Source organism: Danio rerio, chromosome 13, assembly GCF_052040795.2.
Source record: "Danio rerio strain M-AB ecotype USA chromosome 13, GRCz13ab, whole genome shotgun sequence".
Classification (NCBI taxonomy): Eukaryota; Metazoa; Chordata; class Actinopteri; order Cypriniformes; family Danionidae; genus Danio; species Danio rerio.
In genome coordinates, this window is record NC_141033.1 from 22,860,033 (window position 1) to 22,876,845 (window position 16,813).

The window sequence follows — 16,813 nt, forward strand, 5'->3', positions numbered from 1 at the left end:
TACATAATATTTTACTAGATATTTTTCAAGACACTTCTATACAGCTTAAAGTGACATTTAAAGGCTCATCTAGGTTAATTAGATTAACTAAGCAGGTTAGGGTAATTAGGCAAGTTATTGTATAATGATGGTTTGTTTTAGACAACTGAAAAAATATAGCTTAAAGGGGCTAATAAATTTGACCTTAAAATGTGTTTAAAACTGCTTTTATTCTAGCTGAAATAAAACATATAAGACTTTTTCCAGAAGAAAAAAATATTATCAGAAATACTGTTAAAATGTTCTTGCTCTGTTAAACATAATTTGGGAAATATTTAAAGAGAAAACAAAAAACAAACTTTAACTGTATGTTTTGGTCCTTTAGATCTCAATGGCTACTTTTTTTTCCAACATTCCTCTGAATATCTTGTTTTTTGTTCAACATAAGAAAAAAAATCTTCAAAACTTACAGTAGAACACGAGTGTGAAGTAATGTGGGGAAGTTTTCACTTTTGGGTGAGCTATCTCTTTAACAGGTGAATAATAAACTAGTAGTTTAGTACCATCATCAAATCCTGTGTGATATCAGATGGAAAAGGTTTTAATAAGTTAAGAATGAACTAAAATTTGTAATATATTTAGGCATTCAGGTGATGCATATGACACTGCAGCAATTCAAAAGAAAGGGATTTTTGCATTCAAAGTCAGTCAGTCAATCACATTGCAGTGCAATTAACAGCGAATCTGAAACAGACAAAGCTCAGCTAAACACAAAGAGGAAGAGCTGTACATTGGGGAGGTGAAGACACAAAAGCAAGATTAAAACCATATAATGCAAAGCTGGAAAAAGCACAAAAGGATGTGACATCCAGGAACACTCGACAAACAGTGTAAAGGAGCTATTCAGACCAAGACACCCAAAAAAACTGCACAAAAATGAAACGATGCATTTACAAGCAGAGAAATAGAGATGGCATGGTTAAAACAGAAGGAATCAGCATAAAGAAAAGGTAAGACAAAAGATTTATGGGAGTATAGTTCTAAACAAACCAAGAGTAAGCATGGGAATGCCAAAGCCAGCAAAGGAATAGGTGATCTTTGCTACGTAAATGTCAAAAGCAGAATGATAAATCAGAAGTATGTAGCTCTCATGAAACTATATGTGAAAAGGAGAAATCCAGTGCATACTTTACTATCCCATGAGGCCATAGAAGAGATCTAGAAGTCACATAAGAAACTCAGCACAATGCATTGACAACAGACACTGAATTTTTGTTTTGTTTAAAATATATCAGAAACAAAATCATTAAATCAACACAGGTTAGATTTATGTATATAAAGGCATTTAGGCATTTAGGCATATACATGTAGTGAAGCACTAGGACTGTAACGTGTTTTCATCCTGAACAGTCACGGTATTACTGTCAAGGTTCGGTTACATTTTCTGTCAGAAAACATGACACAGCAGTGTCAAATAGCAGTGGTTCTGACACGAGTGGTTCTGCTATTTTCCTGGTGTCATGACAACTTCCTACTTGCAACTAGTCCCACTTCCGAGTTCTTCTGATTGGTCTACTTTTCTGAAACTGACAGTATGTGTTAAAAATGAGTGCTGCTGTGTTTCCACACGGCTTCTAAACATTGAGGGCTGCAAATGACTCGAGTGGTGATGCGTGTCCATAAACAATGGAAATATAAGATATTGTCTCATCATGTGAGCTCGTCAGTCGGTGAGTGTTCTTTACACACACATAATATTAAACAGCTGGATCTGCTGCAAGGATGGACACTGTGCTGTATTTTCAGTAAAAGAGATTTCAGTTTGGAAGCTTACTGAATCTTACATTTTCTATATAATTATTTTATTTCCATTGTTTTAGGAGAGGGTTGAGATGAATTTTTAGACTATAAATTCTTAGTTAGTTTTCTGCGTATAAAGTTTTATTTTTAATTACTGCTTTTAATTTTAATTTATGCATTAAAATCTTCAGCTGTTGTACCGTACTAGTTTCAAACCGTGACACCAAAACCGAGGTATATACCGACCCATAGTGTATACTTTAGACTTTAGTGTATACCGTTACATCTATAGACTTCAGTGTATACCGTTACATCTCTATGAAGCACACAATTAGTTTTTGCATTCATTTTTTATAATATTATAATGCTTTAAAAATATGCTGCAATGTCAACAAAAATGTCGACAAAGCAATGTTGACAAAACAAATAGGCATTTACATGTATTTTTGAATACAATTTTTAATTAAACAATCTATAAACTATAATTTTACATTCTATTGCATTATTTGCACATGCGTCATGATAGTGAAGTGGGTAGCACAATCGCCTCACAGCAAGAAGGTTGCTGGTTCGAGCCTTGGCTGGGTCAGTCGGTATTTCTGTATGGAGTTTGCATGTTCTCCCAGTTCACGTGGTTTTCCTCCAGATGCTCCGGTTTCTCCCACAAATGCAAAGACATGCAATAGAGGTGAATAGAATAAGCTAAATTGGCTGTAGTGTTTGTGTGGGTGTTAATGCAAGTGTATGGGTGTTTCCCAGTACTGGGTTGTGGGTGGAAGGGTATCCGCTGCATAAAACATATGCCTGATTAGTTGGCAGTTCATTCCGCTGTGGTGACCTTTGAATAATAAAGAGACTACGGCTAAAACAAATGAATGAATGAACATGTAAATTTCACATCTATCGGGAGACTACCGTGAACAATGCCAAATCCTTATGGAACCTTTCATTTCATTTTACTGTACTTTGGATAATAAAAAAAAATGGATTTTTAACTCTGCGTAGTAATGTGAATTTGCTTTTATGGAGGTACATGGAAAACCAATGTGTCAAAAGCCTTCTTTAGACAAATAAATAATGTTCAAAAAAGTGGCCTACTGTATCTCATGTGCTTGATATTTGGCCCTCAGGCTAACCAAAGTTGATAACCTCTGACATAGGTTAAATTAAAAGACAATGCACTAAACAGATGCACTACTGTTTCAAAGTTTAGGGTCTTTATTGCATGATTTTTAATAAGGATAATGAGGATAATTATAAGGGGAAAAAAGCTGTTTTTGCGGGAAATTGAAGATTGTTTCCAGTATTGAAAACAATGTGACATTCATTCATTCATTCATTCATTCATTCATTCATTCATTCATTCATTCATTCATTCATTCATTCATTCATATGTTTGCTTGTTCATGTGTTTATTAGAATAGTATAAAACACTTTATTTCAGTTTTGTGTATCTCACAATTTTGAGAAAAAAAGTACTATGAAATTAAAGAAAATTAAAGAAGTTAATTAAAATTAACTTAGCTATTATTAAATGAAAATAATAATAATAATAATAATAATAATAATAATAATAATAATAAAGACTAGACTGATTTGAAATACAACATTTTATGGACCGATTTAGGGTCACATTTGATCAAATAAATGCGTTCCAGAAGTATAAAATTGGTTTATTTGTAGTCTAGCAATGCAATAGATTCACTCGTTTGGATAAAGTGTGAGATTTTGTACTTTATTCTATAGCACAGTATAGCAGACCATCCAGCGTGCTCACGAATGCTGTGCAGCTACACACAAATCCAATGCCCTTTGAGTTGTCATACAGAGCGAAAAAAGACTCACATCAGTTTCACAAGAAATGAACAAAATTAAATAAACCATATTACCAAAAACAATTACATATTTAAAAACATCAAATATTTAAAAAAGGAATGATAAAAATATTAATTAAATATCAAGCAATTTTCTAGGAAAAGCTATTTAACAGAGAGAATATATTTACCCAGCAGTCTGTGAAATATGGTGACACAGACTGATGATGGATTAATGATGTTGCTTTGACTGTTGGAGATCTTTGTACTTGACTTTACAAATAAAGGAGTGAAACTGAGGATTTGAGCGAGGGGGGCTGATCATTTATAAGACCGGCACAAAGACAGGAACAGCTGGATACAATGCAGTTTTTTTATTATTATTTTATCTTATTAATTTATTTATGGTCCTGAATATTTGTGGAGAGCAGCTGTGATTTGATAAACACAGAGAATAAAACACAGAAGGCAGCTTTGGGAAGAAGTGCGACGTGTCTGGTTTGGTCCAATTGTAGGTCATGAAGCAAACGCATGATTAGAAGAGTTGGAGTCACGCTGAGATGAAAATCATGTCTTTTCATTGGCTTTCAACTTTCATTCATTTGCAACTTTTCTCTTCCTTTCTTTCTTGTGTGTGTGTGTGTGTTTTTTCTTTCATGCCCTGCCAGCCTCTCTGTTCCTCTCCCACCATGGGGTCGCTAAATCCTTGGTGAAGCAGAGGTCTCGATGAGATTTCTCATTATATTGAAAGGCTTTAAATATGAGCAACAGACAGACAGCTTTTCTGACTGAGTCAATATTTAACAACTGTCTGGACAACACTGCCAAGACTAGGGATGAATAGTTGATTTGAAACTGAATATTGTTTTATTGGTTGGAAACTGTATTGTCAATCAATAAATAAAATAAATAAATAAATACCCTATAAATAGTTTTTATTATATATATATATATATATATATATATATATATATATATATATATATATATATATATATATATATATATATATATATATATATATATATATATTTATTTATTTATATATATATATATATATATATATATATAATAAAACATTCACATTTACAAGATAATAAAAAAGATAATAATTAATTAGTTCATTTATTCATTATGTTTCTTTCGGCTTAGTCTCTGATTTATCAGAGGTTGCCACAGTGGAATGAACCACCAACTATTCTAGCATATTTTTTTATGCAACGAATGCTCTTCTAGCTGCAACCCAGTACTGGAAGCATCCATACACTCTCGCATTCACACACACACACACACGCACACGCACACACACTCAAACACTATGGCCAATTTGGACAACACTGCCAAGAATGAAGATGAATAGTTGATTTCAAAATTAATATTGCTTTATTTGTCAGAAACTGCATTGTCAAAAAAAATAAATGAAAAAATAAATAAAATATCATGATATTAATTAAATAAATTAATTAATAAAGTAATAACATAAAAACCTGTAAACAGTTGTTTTTTTTTATTTAAATTTAATAAAAATCTAACATTTAATTTAAAAAGAGAATTCATTCATTAATTCATTTTCCGTCAGTGTACTCTCTGATTTATCAGAGGAACGCAGCAGCACGAGGGTCTTTAATAAACCTTAAAGAGCACATGTCACTCCTCTACTCAACTGTTTGCGCTGGCTGCCAGTTGCTGCTTGCATCAAATTCAAAGCTCTGATGTTTGCTTAAAGCGATTTCTGGCTGCGCCCCTTCTTATCTGCTCTCACTTCTGCAGATCTATGTGCCCTCCAGAAACTTGCGTTCTGTGAATGAACGTCGCCTCGTGGTTCCATAAAGAGGGAAGAAATCACTTTCCCGAACGCTCGACTCAATCTGCCCAGTTGGTTGAATGAACTTCCTAACTGCATCAGAATGGCAGAGTCACTCGCTGTTTTCAAAAAACGCCTAAAAACTCAACTATTTAGTTTCCACTTTCCTTACTTATTTACAAATCCCTCTCTGACTCCTCCACTTACTACAAAAAAAAAATAATTATTATTATTACTAATGTTTTGCTTCTTACACTTTCTTTACATACCTGAAACGTGCCTATAGCACTTATTCATTGTTGCTCTTATAGTTGTGTAAATTGCTTCTTTGTCTTCATTTGTAAGTCGCTTTGGATAAAAGCGTCTGCTAAATGACTAAATGTAAATGTAAATGTAGGTTGCCACAGCGCAATGAACCGGCAAGTATTCCAGCATATCTTTTAATCAGCGGATGCCCTTCCAGCTGCAACCCAGTACTGGGAAACACCATACACTCTAACACTCCCATGCACACCTAAGTGTCAACTCCTGAATTTTTTTTGTAATTACAAGACCAGAATAGACAAACTTGAACACAATTTGAACAGTAATTTCCGGTATTTTAACACTATGACTGATCTTTTGTCTTATGGCTTATGGCTCTTATGGTGCTATAAAGGGATCTTGTCTGAGGTCATTGATGATGAACTCATTTTTGTACCCTGTGTAAGAAATTGTTTTGCTCTATATTGTTTAGTGATACTTGAGTATGTTGCATGGACACAATTTTATTGCGGTTAAGACATATCCAGTAAATCCAGAGAGCGTTTTTAAGTGTTCTCTACATTTTTCCATAGATGTGTCTGTTGTTTTTTTTAATCTACTTTAAATACAACAAATAAACAACATAAATACCATAAAACATATAATAAAGTAAAAACGTAATCTTTTAAAAAGGAGATTCAAAAGTACCTAACAAATTAGCTCTCCCAACGTTTTTCTGGAGACTATTCCATAGCCTCAGTCGCCCCTGGAACAGAGCTGTTTCATGGGAACAACTGAAAGATCACTCAGGAAAGATCGCAGCAGGATTAATTTCTCTAAACCCTGCCATAAAACTGCCTAAAAGTCCATTTATGACAGTCTCCAGTGTGCATCCCTCCCACCTGTTTAAAAACAGAGTAATTATGTAGTTGCCCCCATCTACCTACTTTCTGACTGGCACTTGTTGTTGGTAATTGTGTAAATTTTGCATGCATCTGTGGTGACTGGCTGAGGTTGAATCTGGCACAGGCATCGCCCCTACTGATTCCAGCTGTCAGCAGTGTCTATTAACAATGATAAATCACTCCCCTACTTCTCAATCCAATCATACAGACCACAGCAGGCCTTAGATCTGGTCACCTCTGACTAAATGATTTTTGGACAGCGTGGGGCAGTGCGCCAAAGCACCCGCTCTATGCTTTTGTGTTAGATTACGCTATTAGCACACCGGATTCTGAGCTTTACATCTTGCAACCTGGCCTTGTAATTGTGGAACATGTTACTCTAATGATTAAGCAGCATTTACACAACCATATAACGTGTTTGGCAGCTCTTTGTATTTATAATGACATGCAAAAGTCAGAAACAAAAAAACATTTGCTTTCAGAATTTAAAGAGCCAGATCACCTAAAAAGTGATTTTACACATAATCTAGGGGTTTTTTGGGTTTATAAACCGCAAAAATCAGTTTAAAACACTGTGTAAAATTTGTAAAAATATTAAAAAGCCTTTATTGATATGGCTATTCCTTAAAACTGTGCCTACAAGTTTCTGCAAACAACTGCCTCAATTAAGGTAACAGTGATTAGGTGTTTGGAGTTTCTTTTGAATGCTATGGCCTCATGACTCATTAGAATATCTAAACAATACTAAAATAATATATCAAACACAAAGTCAACTCAACAATCATTATTATTTATTATTTGTACACTATAATTGTTTATTTGTCATAATTTGTGGTTCATATATGGATGTGAATATATATATATATATATATATATATATATATATATATATATATATATATATATATATATATATATATATATATATATATATATATATATAAATATATTAGGGATGCTCAATATGGATTTTTTTGGCCAATACCGATAACCAATAATTCTACAGACTAGGAGGGCGATAGCCGATATGTCTAGGCCGATAATTATAAATATTTCAAAATGTTTTATTGTTATACAGCAAACTTCAGAAAGATTGAACTGCTCTTATGAACTGAATAGTCTATACTCAAGGCAAAAAAGACCTATATTCACCAATATTCACGATTTCACACATATCAGCATGCAAAAAATAAATAACTTAATTTTCTTCATAGCGAATTAACATGCAATTTGAAATATATTTTAATTAAGATCAAAATGAAAGAGCTTAGGACTGAAACCAGCTCAAATGTTCTTGAATAAAACGTGTTACAGTGATGTACATATGTACAAATACTGTACGTAATGTCCGAAAAAAGCCTTTTTTTTAAGAGGTGTTTTGACAATTCTGAGCCACGAAAATCTAGATGCATAGATTCATCCTATTTGGCGTTTTAGATTCTTTTGAACAGATGCTGCAGTGCATGTCAATCAGACTACGATTCTTTGTCCATTCTTGCTGTCAATAAACCGCTGTGAAGGACAGCTCTCACCCACGTTTGTTATAATGAATATGAATATTCCAATCAAACTGAATACAATCGTACATCAACAACACATGGCAAGCAAAGTGTTGATAATAACAAATAATCATATTAGATTAAAAACAGCCCTGTTGTTTAGTACATGTGCAGGGGTTTGGTTTGTGTGTGTTTGTTGTTGAAGCGGAGAGGGAGACAGAAAAGAGGAGCGTTTTTTTCGCAATGAGATTTTCAGCGGTGATTGGGCCAAGTTACATGTGTCCTTGTTCATTCATGGGCTGCAATGGAAAAAGAAGTTCACCCCGAAACTAATATTATTCGGCCCTGGAGTAATAAGTGAATCTCCCCTGCTATCTCTAACACAACAAAGAGACAGAGCAGGAAAGGTTTACACATGTAATATTTTTTCCTGAGGCGATTTGAAGCAAAATACACAATGACACTCAATCAAACATATCTAAAATGATGAGGAACATGGTTACTTACTGAGTTATTAATGCACAGCAATACCACATGAAGAAATGACGTACTTTTAAGGAATAAACAATGTGAGGAGAGCTCCATTACAGTACACTGAACAAGTCTGAACATGTTCCACCCACGAGTGCGTGAGGCAGGCAGGTCTGTACAATTACGTAATTTATCGGCTTAAAGATATTGGCCTAATTTAGACATTGGATCGATAAAGACAATCTTAAAAATAGCATTTATCGTCCGATAACGATATGGCCACCGATATATCGTGCATCCGTAATATATATATATATATATATATATATATATATATATATATATATATATATATATATATATATATATATATATATGAGCAATATCACACGAGATAGCAGTGTGCTATGGCTGTATATCAGCACTGGTGTGAGGCGTGTGTTGGCACGAGGCCGCATGCTGTGTGATATTGCGTTTATACAACAGTTTGACGGCACAATGTTGTACATGAAAATGAAAAACAAATACACAGTGTCTAAAACCCTTTTGTATTACAGTAGGAACTACTTTCTTCTGCCCTTCATTCACTTCTACAGCTGACGTCAGAACAGCAGAAGCCGTTATTTATTAACCAACATCACTTTAGAGCTAGTATTTGAATGACTCCATAAAGTTAACCTCCACTCCACAGCTGCCCTGTCCTGACCTATTCATGCATCTCTAAGGACCGAGCTGTCCCGGGAGAAGCTTGCTAATATACAGAATTGGACTCAAGGCCTTCTGGGCGTTCAAAGCATTTGCAGACCTGGACAGATTTGTCCAGCCCATCACCCCCTTGTGCTGGAAAAGGGATTCATTCTCCCTATGAGCTATCAACCAAGGCTGAACCTGGACGGGGGCGTCCCGCGAGTCACTTTTAACACTCAAGGCAGGGATAGTTTGTCCCAATTGGAACGTAGCCAAGGCAGAACCTGGACGAGGGCATCCCACGTGACACTTTTAACACACAAGTTAGGGCTAATCTGTCCCAATCGGAACGTAGCCAAGGCAGGACCTGGACGCAGCAGGCATACAGCGTTGAACTAAGAAGACAGGGCTCATTTTTGTCCCCACTGAATTTACTTTTACCACACAGATAATAAATAAAAGGAATAATGAAGACACTGAACACCATTTGACCGTTAAGTTGTACAATATTTATTCAGGACGATTCAGAGTCTTCTGTTTGTTCGAGCGGGCGAGCGCCCTGGCTTTTCCCTTTGGCAGGGCGCCATGGCAGCGTCCTCCTGCTGGTTCCCTCCTGGAAAAGAGACACATAAAGGGAAGTTAGCCAATGCCACACGTTCTGCTGTCCACGCCAAAGAGAATGTGATTTTTACCAGGGGAGAGACGGAAGTCTCCGTCCTCTTGCGCCCTTTCCGCGGGGGGCTTTCAGTGCCCGCTGCCTCCCCATCCTCCTCCTCCTCCTCCTCCTCCTCCTCCACCAGGGCCCTTTCAAAGAGTCTGCGGCGCTCGCGTGCTTGGAGAGGTCCGAGGTGAAGTGCGTAGAACTTATCTGAGGTTGAAGTGTCATGGCACATGAATTGCGCCACCTTGTGGCGATCCTCTGAAGAGTGTGCATTCTTTGCCTGCATCGGAGAGAGACAGAAGTTTGATTAGGATAGAAGCCGCCGCTGGTAGTTACAGGGGCGTCACAATGCCTACTCACATGAGTCGCGATCGCAGTGCGTACGTCAGTAAAGGTGGGTTTGCCTGGAAGGCCCATACTGAGCCAAGCAGACTGAAAGTACTTGTTCAGGGTCCGACAAGGACTGGCTCTGGAAGTGAAAAAGAAATAGGTAGCCTGGCTCCCTCCGGGGAGACCAGCCCGCAGCGCCAAAAACCTGCGGAACCAGCTGTATTCCTCCCTGTTTAGGGACAGCTGAGCCGCCCCAAAGGCTCTGTTTGTTTTGTGAGTGGTAATCTGCCATCAGAGAACAAGCAGTGAGTGAGTGAGTGAGTGAGTGAGTGAGTGAGTGAGTGAGAGAGAGAGCATGCTACTGGTGACCCCCACCTTACTTGCGCCATACTCACGTTAATGACATAAGCAGACTCGTCGGGGCTTCTGGAGGCCTCTTCAACCTCCTGGATTGTGAGATTCTGGAAGACTCCACAGCGGTGCCCAGAGATGGAGGTTAGGTAGCCAGTCAGAAAGCCATAGAAGCGCCACTGTTGCCTAGTGCTTGGGTTGGATTCGAGGCTATCTGGTGAAGGACATTAGACAGATTAGACCACCGACGGTTCTATTTCCTTTCTGGGTCACCAACAGCTCTTGGCTGCTGGTGACTTGTTCTCCGGGGCGCCAGCAGCTCAAACAACAGCTGCTGGTGGCCCGGAGAGGAATTGTGCGTTTCTTCTTCAGGGGCACCAGCAGTTCATGGACTGCTGGTGCCCCTGAAGAAGAAACGCACAATTCCTCTCCGGGCCACCAGCAGCTGTTGGTTCATCCAGCCACGTCGGTCTGCCCCCCTTCCCCCCCGAATGAGTCCCATTCGCGGGGGAGAGGGGCAGACAGACGTGGCTGGATGAACCAAGGGCTGTTGGTGCCCCGGAAGAACGAACAGGGGGAATCGCTGGAACGGCGGAAGGGCTTGCTTACCTAGCAGGGCGGGAATTTTCCTCCCAGCGGTCCGGTGACAGCGCACCAGGCTGGCCTTGGGGATCAGTCGGCTTTCCTTCGCCTGCTTGGTCCTTACCTCGTGCACGACGACACGCCGGCGTATGCCGCGGATGAGGGCTCTGACCTCCCTTCGAATCAGAACCAGAGCCGTGCTGGAGAGCTGACAGGCGGCCGGCGGCGTCTCCGAGAGGTAGTCTAGGAACTGAGCCACGTTCTTCAGGTAGTGCTGCCTGGTGGGCTCGGACATGCGCGTCTGACCTAGCCGGGCGGCCCACGCTCGGATTCGGGCTGGTTGGTTGAGGAAGAGGAAGTCCCCTGGCTCCGCGGTGCCCCTGGCCATGTAACCAAGGAAGGCTTTGATTCTCCCCAGCTTCGAAGTGACGTTGTTCCGCAGGCGGGGGGTGGGCTCGCTGCCCAGTTGGTACCCTTCGAACTCCCCCAAGAGAAGGTCTGTGGAACGAGCACAACCAAGAGTCAACTTCCCCGAAGCCACACACCCAGCAGAGCGACAGTGACGTGCCTGAAATATACTCAACTCAGCGCGGGGACGTGGTCCGGGAACGGGTAGGGTTCCAAAGCCTCCGGAGGCTCGGGGGGCGTCGGACCTCCGGCCGCGCCTCGCCCGGGAGCCGGTGGTGCAGGAGGCGACCTGGTTCTCCTCGCCCGCTTCCTCCTCCTTCTCCCCCCTTCTCCCTTCCTCAGCTCCCGGTAGAGGCGTGTGATCTGGAGCAGGGTGGACCGCATCTTGGTAACCTGTTTCCCCAGGTCCGTGAGCTGAGCCTGTATGCGCTCGGTGGCGCGCCTGCAGCCGCGGTCGGCGCACGGGCGGCCGGCCTCTGGGTCCTCCGAGTCCCGCTCCCCCTCGGAGGACGATGCTAGCTGGGACACGACAGGGATTGCAGGCTGGGTGGACCGCAGCCACTGCAACTCCCGAGCTACTTTCCGGCGTTTCGCCCTCCCCATAGCCTCTTTCCTTCCCGAGGTCGAGAGCTCCGCGTGCTGCCTCAAGTGCCTGTCTAGGCGGGCTGGCGTCCGGCGACATCCCGGGACCGGGCACGGTGTCTTCCGCGTGTCCACGCGGCCGGCGGCCAGCGCGAGAAGCAGCCGCTTCTCGTCCGAGTTGGCCACCTTGTGAACGGCCGTCAGGTGAGGCGCAAGCCGGCTGTAGACGTTGAAGCATAGGGCACATTCAGCCATGACCGTGCCAGAGCCAATGCAGAGGGGGAAAGGGGCCCGCACGCCACGTGCGGCGGTTAATAAGCGGCCGGAGGCGGCGTCCACTTCCGCGTCATGACGTTGGTGGACCCGTATTTCTTAAAGGGGAAGGACACCCCCCCGCACCAGGAGGTGTAAGCCGATGCCCTACGGAGATCCATTCGGTTCAAGCCTTCTCTTGTTACGACTTCTCAAGTAGGGGGGAGAGGGGTGTCCACCTCACTCCCTTCCCCCCTTTTCAAAGGAACCAGAGGGGGTGTCCCGTTAAACAATTCACCCCACCGCCCCTTCATCGTTGCCCCGGTCAGCGGTTCGACACCTCTCTCTCTTGTCACGACTCGAGTTGGGGAAGGGGTGTCCCACCTCACTCCCTATCCCCCCTTCATTTTGCTGTTCTGGCCAGCGGGAGCTTTTCCACAGCCATTCACGTTCACTTTTTCCACCCCAAAAAGGGGATTGATTGTTTGAGCCCCATCGGGGGGGGGGACAGCTCCACACGCGCCAGCCGCGGGAGCTTTTGTGACCTGCTACAACCAACATGGGATACGCACCAACCATCGAAAGGGGAGTCCAGACAGCCCGTAACCCCGGCACCACTGACCCTGGCACGTTTCACCTCGCCGGAGTCCACTAGCTTCCCCTCCCAACCAACCACCCTCACTCCCCCGGGAGCAGGGTAGGCGGGGTGGGGGTCAGCCGGGAGCCAGCAAGGATAAACCCAGGGGGTGGGCGGCGTTGCGGGCGGACGGACGGGATGCAGACGCACACACTCGGGCGGGGGTAGAATCGAAGCCCACACCAGCTCGTTCCCTACGCTGCCCCTGGGGCCTCGATTCACCACGCCGGGTGACTCGACCGAACCCACCGGACATCCCCCAGCCCTCGCAGGGCGAGGGGCGTGGGGCGGGGGCACGGGCCGAGTATCGGCGCGGGGGAAACGGAGTCCAGGGGGGCGGGCTGGCGGGCGGGCTGAGCAGCAGACAAGCTCTGGGTCATTTAGCCAGACGGGCCATCTGGGTCCTTTACCCACAGATCGGGGCGGGAAGGGGGGGCGCTGTGTGCGGAGGGACACCCCCACGCCTCCCTGATACAGGGCCCAGGACGGGGAGGATCTGCCACACCCATAGAGGCCGACCCCATTGGTGCTTTGGGGGGCCTGGGTGGGGGCCTAGCCCCTGGGGCGCCACACTAGCTCCTATCGATCAGTCACCGTGGGGTCTGGCGACTGGACTGTCAGAGACTAAGTCCATATTTTTACGCCTTCCCCGAAACCCTGATGGCAGGTCAGAGATTGTGGGTGTCGGGCAAAAACCTCCAGGCGCGGGACGTCCCGACAAGTAGGCCGGGAAGGGTGGTCTCCCGTCGGGCATGGTTTGGTGGGCTCGGGCCTGGGTCTAACCAACGCCCCGGTGAGCGCCAGGCATAACGTATTCCTGTTGGACCTTTGGCGCTAGATGCGTAAAGATGTGCCGCTGGTGAACCATCGATGGAGCCGCTGGTGAACCATTAATGGGGGCCTCTGAGATCCAGCGTTGGGGAGGCCTGTGCCCCGCGCGCTCTGCCCGGGGCACACACACCCTTCTTGGGGAGCGAGCCCGGCCCCTGGGGCCTCTGAGATCCAGCGTTGGGGAGGCCTGTGCCCCGCGCGCTCTGCCCGGGGCACACACACCCTTCTTGGGGAGCGAGCCCGGCCCCTGGGGCCTCTGAGATCCAGCGTTGGGGAGGCCTGTGCCCCGCGCGCTCTGCCCGGGGCACACACACCCTTCTTGGGGAGCGAGCCCGGCCCCTGGGGCCTCTGAGATCCAGCGTTGGGGAGGCCTGTGCCCCGCGCGCTCTGCCCGGGGCACACACACCCTTCTTGGGGAGCGAGCCCGGCCCCTGGGGCCTCTGAGATCCAGCGTTGGGGAGGCCTGTGCCCCGCGCGCTCTGCCCGGGGCACACACACCCTTCTTGGGGAGCGAGCCCGGCCCCTGGGGCCTCTGAGATCCAGCGTTGGGGAGGCCTGTGCCCCGCGCGCTCTGCCCGGGGCACACACACCCTTCTTGGGGAGCGAGCCCGGCCCCTGGGGCCTCTGAGATCCAGCGTTGGGGAGGCCTGTGCCCCGCGCGCTCTGCCCGGGGCACACACACCCTTCTTGGGGAGCGAGCCCGGCCCCTGGGGCCTCTGAGATCCAGCGTTGGGGAGGCCTGTGCCCCGCGCGCTCTGCCCGGGGCACACACACCCTTCTTGGGGAGCGAGCCCGGCCCCTGGGGCCTCTGAGATCCAGCGTTGGGGAGGCCTGTGCCCCGCGCGCTCTGCCCGGGGCACACACACCCTTCTTGGGGAGCGAGCCCGGCCCCTGGGGCCTCTGAGATCCAGCGTTGGGGAGGCCTGTGCCCCGCGCGCTCTGCCCGGGGCACACACACCCTTCTTGGGGAGCGAGCCCGGCCCCTGGGGCCTCTGAGATCCAGCGTTGGGGAGGCCTGTGCCCCGCGCGCTCTGCCCGGGGCACACACACCCTTCTTGGGGAGCGAGCCCGGCCCCTGGGGCCTCTGAGATCCAGCGTTGGGGAGGCCTGTGCCCCGCGCGCTCTGCCCGGGGCACACACACCCTTCTTGGGGAGCGAGCCCGGCCCCTGGGGCCTCTGAGATCCAGCGTTGGGGAGGCCTGTGCCCCGCGCGCTCTGCCCGGGGCACACACACCCTTCTTGGGGAGCGAGCCCGGCCCCTGGGGCCTCTGAGATCCAGCGTTGGGGAGGCCTGTGCCCCGCGCGCTCTGCCCGGGGCACACACACCCTTCTTGGGGAGCGAGCCCGGCCCCTGGGGCCTCTGAGATCCAGCGTTGGGGAGGCCTGTGCCCCGCGCGCTCTGCCCGGGGCACACACACCCTTCTTGGGGAGCGAGCCCGGCCCCTGGGGCCTCTGAGATCCAGCGTTGGGGAGGCCTGTGCCCCGCGCGCTCTGCCCGGGGCACACACACCCTTCTTGGGGAGCGAGCCCGGCCCCTGGGGCCTCTGAGATCCAGCGTTGGGGAGGCCTGTGCCCCGCGCGCTCTGCCCGGGGCACACACACCCTTCTTGGGGAGCGAGCCCGGCCCCTGGGGCCTCTGAGATCCAGCGTTGGGGAGGCCTGTGCCCCGCGCGCTCTGCCCGGGGCACACACACCCTTCTTGGGGAGCGAGCCCGGCCCCTGGGGCCTCTGAGATCCAGCGTTGGGGAGGCCTGTGCCCCGCGCGCTCTGCCCGGGGCACACACACCCTTCTTGGGGAGCGAGCCCGGCCCCTGGGGCCTCTGAGATCCAGCGTTGGGGAGGCCTGTGCCCCGCGCGCTCTGCCCGGGGCACACACACCCTTCTTGGGGAGCGAGCCCGGCCCCTGGGGCCTCTGAGATCCAGCGTTGGGGAGGCCTGTGCCCCGCGCGCTCTGCCCGGGGCACACACACCCTTCTTGGGGAGCGAGCCCGGCCCCTGGGGCCTCTGAGATCCAGCGTTGGGGAGGCCTGTGCCCCGCGCGCTCTGCCCGGGGCACACACACCCTTCTTGGGGAGCGAGCCCGGCCCCTGGGGCCTCTGAGATCCAGCGTTGGGGAGGCCTGTGCCCCGCGCGCTCTGCCCGGGGCACACACACCCTTCTTGGGGAGCGAGCCCGGCCCCTGGGGCCTCTGAGATCCAGCGTTGGGGAGGCCTGTGCCCCGCGCGCTCTGCCCGGGGCACACACACCCTTCTTGGGGAGCGAGCCCGGCCCCTGGGGCCTCTGAGATCCAGCGTTGGGGAGGCCTGTGCCCCGCGCGCTCTGCCCGGGGCACACACACCCTTCTTGGGGAGCGAGCCCGGCCCCTGGGGCCTCTGAGATCCAGCGTTGGGGAGGCCTGTGCCCCGCGCGCTCTGCCCGGGGCACACGCACCCTTCTTGGGGAGCGAGCCCGGCCCCTCTCCCTGGCCTGGGGCCTCTGAGATCCAGCGTTGGGGGGGGGGGCCGTGCCCTGCACGCTCTGCCCGAGGTACACGCACTCTCCGGCGGCAAGCGCTGGTTCCAAAGGACCCCCTAGATTTGCACCTAATCACCAGCCGTGCCCGGGCACCCCACTATTAAGCCCGGGGACACTAACTCCTCCAAACCGCATGGATCAGACAGACGTGCTGCTGGTGACCCAACTGGCCAAGACGTACCGCTGGTGACCCAATCGGTCTTTGGGTTTGTGAATGGGTCACCACCGGCCCTGGGCTCCTGTATGGGGCACCAGCCGCACGTCGTTCTAGCCTCCGTCTGCGTTGGGGTCTTATGTTTGCTGCGGGGTGACGGACGCTGGGAGACGGGTTAGCAGCTCAGAAATGGACCCTTGACTCCCGTGGACCCCCTAACTCCCATGGTGTTCAGACCACTGGCCTTGCCCGGATTTGAACGCTTGTTTTTGGGTTAGCTTTGCTGGCCAAGAGGCCTGGATCCTTGGA

At 47.8% G+C, this 16,813-nt stretch overlaps 3 protein-coding genes across 20 annotated transcripts in view; 1 reads left to right on the forward strand and 2 right to left on the reverse strand.

Moving 5' to 3' along the window:
* Positions 1-16,813, reverse strand: part of gfra1a (gdnf family receptor alpha 1a) — a 161,514-nt gene that overhangs the window by 126,830 nt on the left and 17,871 nt on the right.
* The window catches only part of ccdc172 (coiled-coil domain containing 172), a 321,472-nt gene continuing 305,295 nt past the window's right edge, over positions 637-16,813 (forward strand). For 5 of the 14 annotated variants that reach the window (XR_015505482.1, XR_015505481.1, XR_015505479.1 and 2 more), the window contains exon 1: positions 1,452-1,709. The gene's annotated coding sequence lies outside the window, so the exon portion shown is untranslated. Of the gene's footprint in view, positions 990-1,451; positions 1,710-16,813 lie in introns of those variants that run through there. The other 9 variants (XR_015505470.1, XR_015505469.1, XR_015505471.1 and 6 more) reach the window with 4 other exon arrangements.
* Positions 9,689-13,656, reverse strand: LOC147841048 (uncharacterized). 2 transcript variants are annotated; one of them, XM_087279170.1, is made up of 6 exons: positions 11,711-13,656; positions 11,154-11,624; positions 10,589-10,758; positions 10,224-10,478; positions 9,895-10,143; positions 9,689-9,815 (listed from the first exon to the last, which is right to left on the reverse strand). In XM_087279170.1, the coding sequence occupies exons 1-6, from the start codon at positions 12,369-12,371 to the stop codon at positions 9,717-9,719; spliced, it is 1,905 nt and encodes a 634-aa protein (XP_087135296.1). In that variant the 5' UTR covers positions 12,372-13,656; the 3' UTR covers positions 9,689-9,716. The 2 variants fall into 2 exon arrangements, with proteins under 2 accessions (XP_087135296.1, XP_087135295.1); XM_087279169.1 differs by having other exon boundaries at positions 11,154-13,656.

Excerpts from the sequence above, each read along its gene's own strand:
- LOC147841048 (XM_087279169.1), bottom strand. The coding sequence starts at position 12,363 with ATGTGCCCTATGCTTCAACGTCTACAGCCGGCTTGCGCCTCACCTGAC. Across the intron at positions 10,479-10,588 it reads AGTCTGCTTATGTCATTAAC|ATTACCACTCACAAAACAAA; the intron begins GTGAGTATGGCG and ends CTCTGATGGCAG. Across the intron at positions 9,816-9,894 it reads AGACTTCCGTCTCTCCCCTG|GAGGGAACCAGCAGGAGGAC; the intron begins GTAAAAATCACA and ends TCTCTTTTCCAG.